General features: G+C 34.0%; 1 protein-coding gene across 1 annotated transcript in view; it reads left to right on the forward strand.

Moving 5' to 3' along the window:
• Positions 1 to 10,333, forward strand: part of rhoq (ras homolog family member Q) — a 30,958-nt gene extending 20,625 nt beyond the window's left edge. The window contains exons 4-5 of the mRNA XM_032553349.1: positions 3,188 to 3,283; positions 5,189 to 10,333. Coding sequence (XP_032409240.1) covers positions 3,188 to 3,283; positions 5,189 to 5,350 — 258 coding nt within the window. The 3' untranslated portion in view covers positions 5,351 to 10,333. The remainder of the gene's footprint in view (positions 1 to 3,187; positions 3,284 to 5,188) is intronic.
• The last annotated feature ends 6,073 nt before the right edge of the window (positions 10,334 to 16,406 follow it).

Here is a 16,406-nt window from a genome sequence, read left to right on the forward strand (position 1 = left end):
TACTGGGTGAAGCTAAAACTGACACTTGAGGATGTCTGTGTAGAGTATCTTGGTAAACAAAGAAGGTTTTTTATCTTAAATGAAGAATGCATGTATTTATTTTGTACAGTTTTGCCTTAATTACTGCTCTTATTGTGTTGTTCAGCAAATGGCATTTTTTGAGTCTGTGTACTCCATTTAACAATTCATCTATTACTAATTTAGTTTCCGATTATTTCAGTAATCGATTAATCTTTTCAGACAAAATTTTTAGTCTATTTTTTTAGCACTTTTAGATTGATTTTTCATTGATTTTCGTACCATAGTTTTCATTTATCATTATTGCAATTAGCAATTTATGCAATTTTTGTTCATTTTTGGTTTTTACTATTTGTATTTTTGCATTAACACACTCTTTGGCATTTCGTAATCCATGTTTTTAATCTCTAAATTTTAGTCTCTCTGTCACTGTCATCAACACAGTTAGGCTTATTCAGTTTTTCAGACTGAAGTTAATCTTAAATTTCTGTTTATTTTACGCTTTCCTCTGTTTTTTTAAGTTATTTTCATCGCCTCCTGTGTTTGTTTTTTTTATGTAAAACATTTTGTTCTGCCTTTGTTGTGTTGAAGTCCTCTATAAAGATTGATTGACTCCAAACCCCCACATCGAAAAGGGTTTGCATAAATTGCATAAAGAGTGTTTGCGTGCATCAATAGTTGTGCATGTGTTTGTTGTAGAAATGCAGATTATGCAAACATTGCAGGTTTTTTTCTTGCTATAAATTACAACAATGTGGTTTTATTGATCTGTTTTTTTGGCGTTTTACAAAACCATAATGTTTGATTTATTTTTCTATAAAGTAGAACAACAGACGGACATCTTTTATCGTTAGCTGGCGTGTTGGTCAGTGTTCCCCGGCAACCGAATGCCGGCGCAGCGGTGATGAGGAGGACGGAGTGGGTGTCTGATTTATGTTGTGTCAGCTGATGTTGTGCGCTCTTTTATCAGTCCCCATCATGACTCGTTTGCTGCTCTGCGGCTGTGTGCGCAGGCTGCTACGACATTTACGATGGAGAAAAGAAAAGCAGATGGAAGTTTGATTGGAGACAGTTATTATCGCTGGTGAGGAGGTGAAGGCAGCTGCAGTGGATTAAAACACAGAGAGGAACCGCGTGGCTGGCTCTGAAATACTGCTGCACAAAATCAGGAAGTGAAGCTGAGCATGATTATGTTTGAAATTGAGAAATCCCGTTTTCATCTGCAGAGTTAAGCTTTTTGACCCTGCAAAATGTACATAAACCTGAGTGTGCTGCATAAAATTATGCCCAGATTATAAACCAATCACTCTCAAGCTGACAGAATCAATCTGGAGGATCAAATATTTTAATTCGCATCGACAGATGTCTGTTACACCATTTAAGAAGAATAATCTGGTAATTCTTTTATTGTATTTGAAAAATAATTGCACTTCAGCTAAAGATTATTAGAAAAATAAACAGGGATTAGTGGTAAAATCAATAATTAAGTATATTAATAATCGACTTAAAGAGTAAACTCCAAATCAACTTTTTTTCTTGCAGATAAAATATCTAAATTCGCCATTAAAGGTGATATCTTTATGTTTCTGTGACATGTTTGCATAAATTTGTTTAATTCTCCAATTTTGGCCTTAAACCGCCTCAGTGCTGCCCTCTTTGGGTTGTACTGCGGCTACTGCGGTTGAATTTTCCTATTGGTTACAACAATACAGCTTCTAACATCAACATGTGAAAAGTTCAGCGGTTTCTGCTTAATTTAACATCCATACAGCACAAGCCCGATCTGTTGAATATCTTCAAAAATTAACAGATTAATAATTAGACACCAATAATACTGTATAAGAGATTTTGGGGGGTTTTTTGCAGAATTTGAAAACTGAATCACGTCTTGTTTTGTTGACGCACTCAAAGGGTCGCTAATATTTTTTTGTTCAATATTTTTGGATTAACAAATCCATAATTAGAGATTATAATAATAGGAGATTTTGAAAAATATTTTTAAAATGTTTTTTACAGAATCGAGTGAAGCTTAAACTATGCTACTAGAGGACTTCTGAGTAGAACATATTTACAGACAAAAGTTTTTCATTTTTATCTTAAATGCAAAATGTATGCATATTTTATACAGTTTTAACTAAATTACTGGTCTTAATGTATTATTCTTTCACCAAACAGAAAGAGTTGTTAGAGTCTGGCAGTTAACAATTAATCGGTTACTAATTCTGACGACGATTATTTCAGTAATTGATTAATCATGATTAATCATTGCAGCCCTAATTTTAAGCAGCTTTTTAGCACTTTTAGATTTGCTTTTTATTGATTTTCTTACCACAGTTTTCATTTATCCTGATTGCAATTAGTAATTATGCAATTTTATTTATTTTTTTAAATATTCATATTCGTAATTTTGATTAATCTGATTAATAATTTCAGCTCTAATCACTTTAGATGATCCAAGCATGCATTCATGTTATTGTATAAATGACAATTTTATGTTTTAGACTCTAAACTAGACCTCTCGCAATAAGCAATAAATCAAGTAATCACATGATAGATTAAAACAAACTCAATAATTTACATTTGCATATTTATCATTTTTCTCTTTTCTCTCTTTTTCGGCTAAAAACTGGATGACAAAAGTCTTCGGTCTGCTGCTTTGGTCTCAACTAGCCAGTTTTTTGAAGGATAATTTTGTTTAAAGAGACTTCATAATTCCTTCAATTTGTTGTTTCTGTTGTTTTGTTTATTTATTTAGGATATTTAAAATGCCTTTCAGTCCAAATGTTAAAAGTTTGTTATAATTTGAAGTTTATCGATCTTTGAGAAAGTGCATTATATTGAAATTAGTCTTAAAACAATATTATTGTTTATCGCAATAACATGTGGGACGATTAATCGTCCAGCAAAGTTTGTTATCGTGACAGGCCTACTCAAAACAATCATTAATATTTAAAGTTATGTCTAATTATGCATTATTTCTCAAATTCTAAAGTAGTAAAATGCAATCACTTTAATAAAACCCTTCCGTCTGTTGTAGATAAAAAGGTGAAATCAGATGTGTTTTGTTTGCACAACATATAAATTGGTTCCAGGTCAAGCTAAATCTATTAGTCATGTGTATTTTTGTTTTACTGGCTCGCTCAGACAAACGGTTGCTAATATTTTCCAGATTGACCTTCGTGATGACCCTAAGACGATTGCAAAACTGAACAACATGAAGGAGAAGCCAATCGCCACAGAGCAGGGACAGAAACTGGCCAAGGAGGTTCGTATTGATCAACTGATGAGGGAGAAGCAACTATGTTTAGTTTTACTGTCGCAGAACGGAGCTGATGGCCTCTGTTAGATTCCTGCGTGTGAATTTGGTGCAGGAATGTTTACATAAGAGTTTAATTTCTGGAATGTGACTTTTGAGCATTCTTTGCTGTAAAATGAGTCCAGAAAAACATTCCTGGTCAATATGGACGTCCAGCAGAGTTCAGGGCTGCAGGATATAAATCCTAAATCTGGTCTGCAAAGAATTACCCACTTAAAAATAATAATACAAAAATTGTTATGAAGCTTCCTTCACCACGCCATGCATTTCTGGAAAACTGAGGCCAAAATAAGGTGTTTTGATCTGACCTAAAAAACAATTTTATTTAACTTTAAGTGTTTAAAACAGCAAAACCGATTCCAATAATGTTGTTATTAAACATTAAAAATGCAGAATACTGTGTGAGGAAAACTAAACCAACCTTTGACTTGATAACTTGTTTTATAAAAGCAGGAGTTTAAAATTAGAAAAATTTGGCACACTCTTCATATTTCTATTTAACCACTTACTTAAACAATATTAAAAATACATTAAAAGATGCAAATATGCAAATAATTCACTTCCTTTTTAAATAAGAAAATTTACATTTTATTGCCTAAAATACAATAATAGCAATCTTCCCAGCAGTTAAGACCCAAATGGAAGTATAAAAATATGCAAAATGTACATTTTGTATAATATTTCCCCTTCAAAAGCCACAGAGAAAAACTACATAATTTCTGACTGCTGCATATCTTAGGTCAGAGGCATCAAAACAAATACTTTTATCAAGTCAAAAGTACTTGAGTCAAGAAAACAAAGAAAATCAACCAAATAATGTTGTCAGATTTGTTAGTTTTTTATATGTAAGGGATTCTGTTCATCATAGATCCAAAACGTTAAAAGGACATTTGATGTGTGAAAAGATTGACATCCAGTTTTAAAATTATTTCAGGCTCGATTGATCAGATCAAATCTGGGTTGTAAAAATTGGATTTAGTTCTTTCTTTCTTTCTTTCTTTCTTTCTTTCTTTCTTTCTTTCTTTCTTTCTTTCTTTCTTTCTTTCCTTCTTTCTTTCTTTCCTTCTTTCAAAACTATTGCTATAGTTAGCCAAGTAAAATAAATTAAAAGCTGACTTGAGTGCAGCAGAGTCAGCTTTTCAGTAAAAGTCTCCGAATATTACACAGTGCTGGCAAATCCTTAAAAAGTATTAAATTCATGTATCTAAAATGAAGGCCTTAAAATGTATTCATTTAATTTTTAAAGCATAAATTGGCCTTACATACATTAAATACTGGTCTTAAATTTTGTCTTGATAGAACTATTTGTGTGTTTATCTCTTGCAGGGCTTTCCTGTCAGACAAAAAAACCTGCTGGAATTGCATTTTGTGACTCAAGATGGCTGAGGCTACCGCTAACTAGCTGCCAATATACCTTTGATAGTTAGCTTTTTGTGTTGATAATGGGTAAAAGCAAATTTATCACAGTTGGCTGAATGAAGTTTGTACATTTCTGTGGAGGTATAGGTCTTAAATTCCATTCAGAATCATCTTAAAGAGCCTTAAAAAGTCTTAAATGTAAGTTGGAGCCATCAGAAACTCTTTATTTGGTTCTAAAAACACAAATACTTCGTGTTGAACTGAATGTTTTCTATACCAAAAATTATGTTGGTAATAATTTTACCCTGATTACAAATAAAAAGCTTCCATCTGCAATTGGATGCCACAAAAAATCCGTCCAAGGGCCACAAATGGCCCCTGGGCCGCACTTTGAACACACTTGTGTTACCTTTATTACAGTTTAACCTGTGGAGTTGGCTCTTATTTGTTAAGAAATGGTGAAATTGTGACCGTTTCTCCTGTTTTCCATGCCAGATCGGGGCGTGTTGCTACGTGGAGTGCTCGGCGCTGACCCAGAAGGGCCTGAAGACGGTGTTTGACGAGGCTATCATCGCCATTCTGGCTCCCAAGAGGAAGAAGGGATCCATGAAGAGAAGACTGGGACCCCGCTGCATCAACTGCTGCTTGATCACGTGATGTGGCGGCTCCTCCGAATCCATCTAGTGAAAGACCACAAACCAAACATGGACTGACGGCAAAACATGGATAAAATGCAAAGACAAAAACCAGGAGGATTGACGGACAAAACAAGAGCTAGCTCTAAGAATCTTGAAATACCAGAAGTCTCTCCTGAGCTGAGAATGCCGTTTTTACCAAAGGAGCTCAAAACCCATCATTCTCTTCTTCTACAAGACATTTGCCTCAAAAGTACCTTCTTTTATAACCATTTTAATCTTTTTTTTGTTTGTTTCTGTCGCTGTATGCCGTCACAGGAAAGACAAAAACACATTTCAGCTTTAATATGAATGCCTAATTCATAAGTATTTCTATTGTTTTTGGAAATAACTTTTAAGCTTATCTCCAAAATGATGGAAGAGAATAAGTATTTAGCTTTGAAATTTTGTCATGGGAGACTCAGTTTTACATTTTTAATTTCAAAACTTTAAATTCGGACGAATTGTGGACCTACAGCTATGTTATTTTTAAGGTTGTTTTGTAGTGTGGCATGCCAAAATACTCCAAGGTAGAATGAAACTGAGGAGTTCACAAGAAAATGAAAATGTTTATTATCCATTTTTAGAAACTATATTATCTAGAGTTTGTAAGATTGTATCACTAAATCAAATATCATCGAGATCATATTTTATCAGCTGATAAATAACATTTTGTTATCACGCAGTAACTTGCTATGTTTTTATCAGTTTAAAGAGAGAAATTGTAGACTAACTCGTATATTTCCCAAAGAATGCACACCTTTCATTAAAGGGCATATATCATAATTTTTTCATATGGTTTTTTAAAAATATTTTAAAAACATTTTACATACTTCTTGATCAAGAATTGTGTTTAGAAGCATAAAATAAAGGTCATCATATGATAGTTGGGATGGGAAGGTCTTGAGCTCAAGTTTGAATTCAACAGATTTATCAACCGATTTATCCAGTCAGAAGAAGGAAATTAGAGAAACTGTAACTTGAGTAATTAGCAAACCGGCACCCTACAAACGGATTTAAAGGTGATCCGTCTCAAGCTGAGTCTGCCTGTAATTTTATCCTGTTTCAAATTTCTGCTTGTGCCAATAACTCGGCATTCAGAAAGCCAAAATTTCTGTTTCAGACCTGTATTGTTATTGTTCGCAGGCAAGCATAAGTACAATTCTACAACTGTGTGAGACCATGGTTAAGGAAAGTCTCACTTTTCTCCATATAATCACTCTGTCAAAATGTTACTCTGAGGTCTCTCATGCCACTCAGACTCTATAGACTTTTCTGTAGTTAAGTTTTTCTACAACACTGTATTTATTTGCCCTAAAATGTCACTTCAAGCTAATGCTACACCAATCAAAATATAAAAGGTAAAATACTGACATATAATCAGACTAAGCCTATAATGAGGTATTCTTTTCCATTTGGCTCAGACAAACATAAATAAAAAAAACAATTACTAATGGCTAACAAAGCTAATTTTGCCTCTAAATATCCAGAAAGATTGATTATCAAAAAAAAATCTTAGATTTACGCAGTCTGTAGATATTTGCAGAGGTTTTGTATTACAACAGAGTATTAGGGCTATACTAAGAAAAAGCTTTAAAACTTCACGAGAATAAAGTAATAAATCTATGACAACAAACTTGTACAAGAACAAAGTCAATATTACGTGAAAAAACAAGAATAAAGTTGTAATAAATAGAATAAAATTGAATAAATATAGCTAGCTGTCCTAACCAAAAGCATAAACTCTGGATCATCCTTTAAATTTAAGATTTAAATAGTTTTAGAAGCACAGAGTGAAAAGTTTTCTGGCAGAACAACCGTTTTTGTGGGTGAGAAGCAATCTGTTCTCTTTGCCTAATTACTTCCACGCCACTGCATAGGTGACCTTGAATCCTAAAGTCATCCTCTGTTTTAGTATTTCCTAATTTTAGTTTACTCAAAAAATTATTTTTGTTTGGGAAAATTGTTTCAAAATCACTAATCCACTTTAAAAAATCATCAGAATGCTGATTGTGATTTATTTCTGTTTCATTCTTTCATAATTTTTAGGTTTTCTGCCTCTAAAATTCGATGATATATGCCTTTTAAAATCATCTGGATACTATGACCCAATACTGTCTACGGCACAACAATGAAGCACAGCTGCTGCTGCTCCATTTCCCAGCACAACAATGCACATTCCCTGTGCTTTCCAACATACCCATTGTCCCAGGAACAGCTGTCTGAAGCACACAAGATGCACATGGTTCTGTCAGGCACAGCAGGAATAGCACACCATGTCAGCAAGAACAATCAGAGGTTCTCTATGCCCAAATTCTGCAACAAGATTCTCTTGTAAATCTCCAATGTCAAAAAATACAGTAAAGACACTAATTAAAACAGTTCTATGTCAAATAAAATGAAATTTGGTTGCCTTAAAAGCTGAGAAGTTACAGTTTAAACATTTAGAAACCTAGCTTTCTAAATGCTAGGTTTCTAGCATTTAGAAATGCTAGAAACAATAACATTTAATATATTATTGAGTTAGCTTTTGCTACAGACATCAGTTCTTCATTGGTATTTACCAAAATATTTAGTTAATATTAGTTGGTCTTGTTTAGCCTTAGTTAACTGAAACAACTAACAAAGCTAATGTTAGCTATGTTAACGCCTATTGCTAGTTAGCTAGCTAGCCAATGCAAACTCAGCATAATTCACCATATGTTTTCAAATGTAGCATTCAAAGTTATGATGTCAAATAATTCTAAAACACATTTATAAAGTCAAAATATATTTAAACACAAAATATTACAAAAACTATAACCAAGAAATGTTAAAAAGTATGGGTTAGCATTACTACAAGTTAGCACTTTGCCTTGAAAAACACTTTTCTTGTTTTTGCTGATTACACTTGTATGTATATTTTACCTCTGGCAAAAAGATAAACAATCACCACTTTTGGATGAATATCAGGTCTTCACTAGTATTTACCTAAAAACTTAGTTGGTGGTATTTAGCTCCTAGCCTTAGCTAACTGGAACAACTTTCAAAGCTAATGTTAGCTGTGTTAGCGCCAAATGATAATTAGCTAGCTAATCAATGCCAACTCAGCTCAATTTACCGTATGTTTTAAAATGTAGCTGACAAAGTTATGTCAAAAGGCTCTATAAAATGAAGATATATTTCAACACATAACCAAGATAAGTTAAAAGATAAGGGTTAGCATAAGTACTGGTTAGCACTTTGCTTTGGAAAAACAACGCTTTCTTTGTTTTTATAGGTTACAGTTGTTTCTGGCAAAAAGATAAACAAACATCAATCTTGGATTGTCTGTCTTTAGTTTTACTTTGTAGAATGTTCTCAAACTTGACCAGATCTACTAGATTAAATAAGAAATGGCCGTCTTAGGCTTGTGCAGTGGCTATATCCTTATAACGCCCACACCAGTCCGAAATTGCAACAAGTAGCCACAGCTCCTCTTCACATACTATCATGGCATTGCTCTTGCTCAAAAAACATCTCTTTATGAATCAACTGAAACAAACAACACATGTTGTCCTCCTTTGGACATGGAGATTTGTATGCTTTCTAAGTTGGGGAGATGCTCACACACCTCCAAATTGCGTATATAAACATTTCCTCTTTCACATCAAGATTGAAACTGTTGGTGGAAGAGCAGAAACCTCCCAAATATTTAGAAAACATTAGCAAATTGTGAGGATGCTTCCTAATGCTAGAGTTTCTGTAATGGTAGCATAGAAATAATAAATAGAATGGGCATGAAAGCCTTGTTCTGAGTATTACATGAGGAGTAAGGTTATTCTTCTCACACAAATGAAATTTTACAAATTTGCAACCATTCATTGACACTATCCTGTCTTAATTTCCTTTGGAAATGGCATAAAGGAGTCCAGATGCAGTTTGTCAAGCTCAGCTTGTCGACCAACAAGGATACAAGAAGGTTCTGGTTTTAAAACTCAAAATAGAGAAGGAACCTAACTGGAACTATTAACTGACTTTTGGGCAAAAATAACCCTGTATTCCAGTAGTCTAAAAAGAATCAGACCGAATAGAAGTAGATTTCAGTCAGAAATCTTGAGGAAACCCTTATTTGTTTGGTGCCATCACCATAAAACTTGTAAAGACAACTGCACAAAGAAAATAACACACATTTCCATAAATTTAGACACTTCTCATTCCATCAATCTAAAGTAGGCTTGGTGGCGAAGAAACTCATTGTTCAGGGTCATAATGCATCAGTCCGCCAACCATGGAAGCATTACGCTTTAAATGGGAAAAACTGATTTATCAGCTGCTGTGAAAGAACATTGGAGAATAAAATCCACACCTCAATGAATTCAAGTTACCAGAAAGATTTTTATGTGTTTGATTTGAAAAGACAGAATATTCTCCAACAGCAGTAATCCCATTTTGTTGTTTGTTTTTTGCTTTTTATTGGTGTAATTGTAAGTCACAAGTTTCAAATAGTAATCAAAAACTAATGCTTTAAAATGTTTTAAAATTGGTGCTATCCAATTTAGGAAAGTCAACTCAACAGAATTTAGGCAGAAACAAGATGTGAAGTTTTAGTGGAAACTTTAAGGGTTTTTTTTTTTTTTCTTAGCCAGTGAAATATCAAGACATTTATCCCTTTTTATTTAAAATGCATTTAATTTTTCTAGCATTTTTAAAGAAGTTTCTCAAAGGTGCCAATTCTCCCTGTTGTTTTGTTTCATATGATTAATTAAAGCTTTAACGTTGAAGGTGCTTCTTCTCTCTGTCCCAGCCTGTGTTGCGTAACGGTCCTGTCAGCGGCGCTGATCACTGCACGAGGAGCGGCCGAGCCTCTCGGACAGTTTTGCTCGCTTTTGTCATGTGAAGGTCCCCCCTCTCCTCCTCAGGATCAAGGACCGAAGTGCCACAGCCAGCAATGCATTCTCCCATTGATGATCCTCTTTTCTCAATAAACATGTTTCCTGTGTTAACAGTCTGGCTTTGGGTTTGGTTAATTCTGCAAAAGATCGATCAGCTGCAGGAAATGAGTGATTATACCTTTTGCTGTGATGATTCCTGGAAGTGCAGATTTTCTTGTTCATAAAGAGGCAAAGTGGGCAGCAGTTAATTAGTGTCTTACAGATAAAAATGTTAAAAAGGGCTCCTATATTTATAGGTGAAGTTTGCACGTTTTTCAATGTGTGCATTGGTTTTGGTTTAGTTAACTGGCCACTAATTTTGTGCAAAAACATAAAATTTGATCACGTACTTTTGTCTAATTAATGGTTCAAATATCTTAGTACACTTGAAATAAGACAAAACTAAGCTACAAGTAACTTTTTAGTAAAATATAGAAGTTTGTTCTAAGTCAACAATTCCTTAACATTACCTGCATGTCCATTACAAATGTGCACAAAGGTTTGATGATTTTCTGCTAATGTTGAAAGAACACAAGTTTGCATTTACGGTGTTTCCATTAAATAAGAAACACAATTAAAATCCCACATCAATAACTCTGTTCACACAATAAGTCATTAGAAAACATCCAGCGCCATCTGTCGTCTTGTTTGTCGTTTTTGCCAGTGGTAACATCCGATCGTTGATCATGTGACTTGTGTGATGCAAAAAAGTTTTTCCGTTGCAATTTTGCGAATTACACGAATTTTGTGTTATTACATGAAATTATACTAATTTAGTGTAATTCACAAATAGTGTAATACTAGCCAATAAACCCGCCTCATCCTGCTGCAAAAACATTTGATCAAAAAATGGGAGCTTTTTCAAAATAGGTGTATTTTCACAAAGTGAATTTGTTTTTCAAAAATTCAGTTGCGCAATGATATGGTCAATGGAAACGCAACTTTAGATAAAAACAAAAGTATTACTGTCACTTAAAACTAAAGTGAAAAAACTCTGCCAGTCGGACTAGTACTTTTATTTATCAGTATTAATGAATTACTGACTTAAAACAAGCTCCTATGTATTAATGAAGAGCTACTTATAAGTTAGTATCCTCTTATTTCAAGTGTTTTAAGATATTTGCTCTAGAAAACAGACAGAAATACTTGGTAAGAGTTTGTGTTTTTGCAGTGTATGCAGCTCAAATTTAAAAGTGGATGTTCTTGAGGTTCATGTGATAAGTGCAGTTTCATCATTTCTCTGACAGTGGGCAGTTAGCGCTTTGCCTCCTCTTTCGAAATTCTTGCTTTCACCATCTGCCTCAAACTGAACACTTCCTACATTGATATGTAAGAGTGATACGCTGTGGCAGACTGCATGTATCACGCCGTGCATATGATGTTTCAGTGCTGGAGCCGTCTTTACAACTCACACACTCAAACTGCACACCTGTTTTTAGATTTCAAACGACCTTATCATCAGCTCGGTTGAGTCAAATATTTCTGATGGCGATCTGTTTATTATTCCTCTTTTGCGGGATCTCTAAAATAGGTTTACATGTTTACCATAATAATGATAATTATAGCCTAACAGGTGGGCTTTATGAGATAATTGGAGCTCAGATGATGGAGAGTAATTACTTTGACCTCAGTTCTCTCATGTACCGTGTTAGAGTATCTGTGAACATAAGTTTAGAGACCACATTCCTGCATGTATCATGCAGACGTAAGAGCCAGTTTTATGGTTGTTGAAAAGCAACAGAGAAAACTAACAAAAACATATCCTGCATTTGCACTTTCTTTTTTTTTTATTTAAAGGGGGGTTATTGCCAACTCCTCAGATTAATTTAGTAATGTCTGTTTATTTACAGCTCAAATGATTATTGCAAAACCAAAATGGTCAAAATCTACCGCTTGGAAAGTTGAGTGCTTCCTGTTGGACAGGAAGCACTCATGACTTTGTGCTTTTGAGTTTTCCTGTGTTTACATACTGTAATTTACACCGGAGCCGGCCCAAGGCATAAGCAGCGTATGCAGCTATGTATGACCTCTTTCTAGGCACTGCAGCAAAGTTGAGTAGTAACTTTTATGAAAAAAAAACTTTTAGGAGTTTCTCACTACGCTGTACTTTTTACTTTTACTTGAGTAATTTCATTATGAAGTATTTCTACTCTTACTTGAGTACAATTTCTGGATTTTTTTAAAAACTCACCAAACACAGACACACACTTGCAGTTTTTGTTTAAGTTTCATACATTTTTTTAATGAAAAAAACTGATTTTGAAAAATTTTCTTTTGCCTGATTTTGTTATTTTTGCCATTTATATGAATTATTGTCATTTTTGTCCTTAAAATACCAAAATTTCCAAACACATGACAACAATCCTTTATTTTGTTCATGTAGTTTTACTTTTAATCCCTTCATCTGCACTGAAAAAAGAAAAATTAAGAGATTCAACTTAAAAATGTTGAGCTATTTTGTTACAAGTAATCAAATTAAGTTTATCCAAGTAAATATATTGAGTTTATTAAGTTGTCATGTTAAGGAAACGTAAATAAATTAAGTATGAACAACTTAATTTGATTACATGCAGCAAATTAACTCAGTTGTTTAAAGATGGAGTTTTATTCTATTTTTCAGTGTAGGCAGATGACAAATAGTCTTCTGGCTAACTCTGGCACAGTTACAGAATTGTTATTAATATGCACTGTCCCTGTAAAAAACAAATAAAAAAATGTAGAAAAAAAAAAAAAACACGCTGCGTTTAACCTCTGAATGGCTGAAAAAACAACAGGAAGCTTTTGAAGTGGTCTAGTCAAAGACTACACTGCAAAAACACAAAATTTTACCAAGTATTTTGGTCTAGTTTCCAGTACAAATATCTTAATATACTTGAAATAGGGCAAACTAACTTAAAAGTAACATTTGAGCAGATATAAAGTCAATAATTTTTTAATTTTGATGAAAAAACTTGTTCCATTGGGAGATACATTAAGTAATAACATGGGAAAATGTCTTGTTAGAAGTGAAATAATCTGCCTATGGAACAAGTACGCTTTCATAAGATTTTGCAGTGTAAACTTAAAATCAAATCGAGTTTACATGGCATGACCTTAAACTGAACCTTCATGCTTGGAAAATCTCTAATGTGACTGAAGTAAAAAAACGTTTCTCTGAACTAAAATTCCCCAGTGAGGTTAGAAACTTATTGGCAGTATATAGCATTATTGAGGGCAGTTGTTGCTGCCAAGGGGGACACAACAAGTCATTTGATTTAGAGGGCAACTACTTTTCTACATATTGCCACGGAGCACCTTGAGACTTTCCTCTTGTAATAAGCCCTGACGGCTGCTCTAAGAGGACTGTAAATATTCAAACCCCTTGCGACAGGAGATAAGGTCGTAGAGTACAATATAAAGAGAATCCATAGTAGTTTTACATCGCATCACTTTTGAATTAACCCTGAGCTTCACTCAGCTTATCAAGCTAGCTCCCCTTCGAAGCTGGTCAAAACTCGAGCTCTCCTCTTCCAGCTTGTTGTCCTTCCTGGCAGCGCGCGCTGCTCTTCTTGATTTTTATTGGCGGTTGGCTCTGCTGCTCTTCTTCTCTGTGACGTTAACAGTAGTGCGAGAAGCTACCGTAACTGCTGCGCGCAACACGCTCATTCGCGCTTTCTACTCCCTGATATATGGAGTCTGCGGCTACCGTAATATCAATTTATAGGAAACTTTTTCTTTCTCATTCATAAAACGCTAAAATCGGGGACTTTTCGGGGGACATCTTCAGCCGGAGACAGGCCATCTAAAACGGGGACTGTCCCCGGAAATCGGGGACGTCTGGTCACCCTACTTTAGAACTCTTACTAAATATCCTTTATAACTTAACAGATATCCCTCTGCACTTTGGTTTATTCAAGTATCCCCATTATTTTCTTAATTTTTGTCCAAAGACAATCCTGATTTTGGATTTGTAAAGTCCAAAAACCAGTTTCGCACACTGTTTGCGGTACAATGCATTTCCCTTTACCTATTAAAATTTACCTAAAATGTTTCCATCCTAGAGCCACAAGATGGCGACAGGAGCTTTGTCACCACAGCGTAGACCTCTGGGAGCTCTGCGTCAACAAGCTAGCTCATTCAAGTTGTTTCTAATGGTATTTGTGAAAGGATAATGTTAGTTATGGTGTTTTTGCTTAAATTAGATTTATTTCCAATATTTACAGCTATATGCTGTATATAAAGACCTGAGACTTTGTTCGTCTCAGGTCCAGTAGGCTGACTTCACAACTAACATACTCGGTTCACTGTTTATATTACATCAAGAGGGAAAATCAAGTAGTTGGTTAACGTCAGCTAACAGCAGCTAACGGTTGTAAAATTAAACACAGCTAAAACTCACAATATTAATGATGTTAACAGTTAAAAACATATACAAAACATGGCAAAATTACACACGAAATTCTGTGTATAAATAAAATACGTGTTAAAACATAACACTTGTAAAGAAAACGCAGTTACGACCGACAGAAATATGGGGACGAGCTGTCAAGTTACTGGTTGCTGTGGTAACCATCATCCGTCAAGAGCAGCAATGTGAGAAAATAACTTTTTGACCGAACAAAATTTATTAAAAGAATAAATAAACCAATTCTGACAAACTTCACATCTATAATATTGTTAAAATAAAACCCTGTTACACACAACCTAAAGCGTATTTTAGGCCTTTAATCCAAATCTCGTCTGATCTGGATCCAGATGTATTTCTGTGCTAAGTGAATACACAGGGACAAATGTTAGCTGACAGCACTAATTATTTTACATTTATTTATTTGAAGGTGGATTAGATGCTTGCTGCAATAGATTAAAGATTATTAGATTGCTCCGTCTGACTGTGAGGGTCAGTTAAGGTGTCTTGGAAGCATAAGTTGTTTGATGATTGGACAGTTAGAGATGCATTTCTCAATTAAAGTTTAAAAATAAATACAATGTGAGACCATAATTACTTCTGATGGAGAAATTAGTGCTAATCCAATTTCCTTTTTCTTTTCTTTCATACACACAAAATCAGATCAGTATTAGTGAGATGTAGAAGTTGATTTGTTCTGACCACTGGAGGTTTTTCCTGCTCTCCACCTCAGCTCCACTTAACTATTAAATAATACTAAAGTATTTCTACCCTTATGGATTTGGACTGCTTTTATTATGGTGTATTAGGACCATTAAAGATAGAAAAAAATGAGTAAATTCCTGCCAAAAAATTCTGAATTTTTCAGATTAATCTCAGAAATATTCTGAGTTTCGATAGTGGAAGATTTTAGACTTTTGAATTTCCATCTTTCCTCTAGAAAATGTTCAACTTCTTTAACTATGATATTTTCATGTTTCTTCTTGAAATTTTCTGAGATTAATCAAAAAATTTCTAAATGTTTTTGAGTTATTTTTTACTTTTAAAACTCAGAAATGTCCACAATTAGTCTAGAAAATTTCTGAGATTAATCTCAAAATAAGTTGGATAAGATCTACCATTTTCTATGCCTCTGGTGACATCACACAAGGTAACTGATCAGAGTTTTTGACACCCATTTGTATTTCTCACAAGTTTTTTAACCAAATTCTTATTGCAGCAAAATGTTTGCAAAAATTTCAGAAAAATCTGATAAGAAAACACATTGAATGGTTTTTTTTTATTCACTCATTTGTTTAGAGGACCAGGGCAGACTTAAATGTTCAGAGTTTATTAACAATTATCATTTATTTTCTGGTCTTTAAGACTGTTTTGCAGAAGTGATGTATGACCTGACATACAGATTTGAAATGAAGGCCAGACTAAGAGATTTTTATCTAAACTACTTCAATAAAGTCATAATATTTGCAGAATAAAGACATAATACTACTACTCCTTTAGTTTCACAAGCAAATATAAACATTGAAGGTAATTCAAACAAAATACGACTTTTATTTATTTTAGATGTGGTCACATTCACAGAAGTATAATTATCACAAGTATTATTGTCTGAATATGTATACATATAAAAACAGATTTTACTTTTCTCAATCGTCTATTTTTCTGACTTTGCTTTCAACAATAACAGAACCAGTTAGCCTGGACTGCCTGAAAATTATAATTATATTATCCTGAAATATCATACATTTTATCTGTCTAACAGA

Source organism: Xiphophorus hellerii, chromosome 22, assembly GCF_003331165.1.
Source record: "Xiphophorus hellerii strain 12219 chromosome 22, Xiphophorus_hellerii-4.1, whole genome shotgun sequence".
In the NCBI taxonomy this organism is placed as follows: Eukaryota; Metazoa; Chordata; class Actinopteri; order Cyprinodontiformes; family Poeciliidae; genus Xiphophorus; species Xiphophorus hellerii.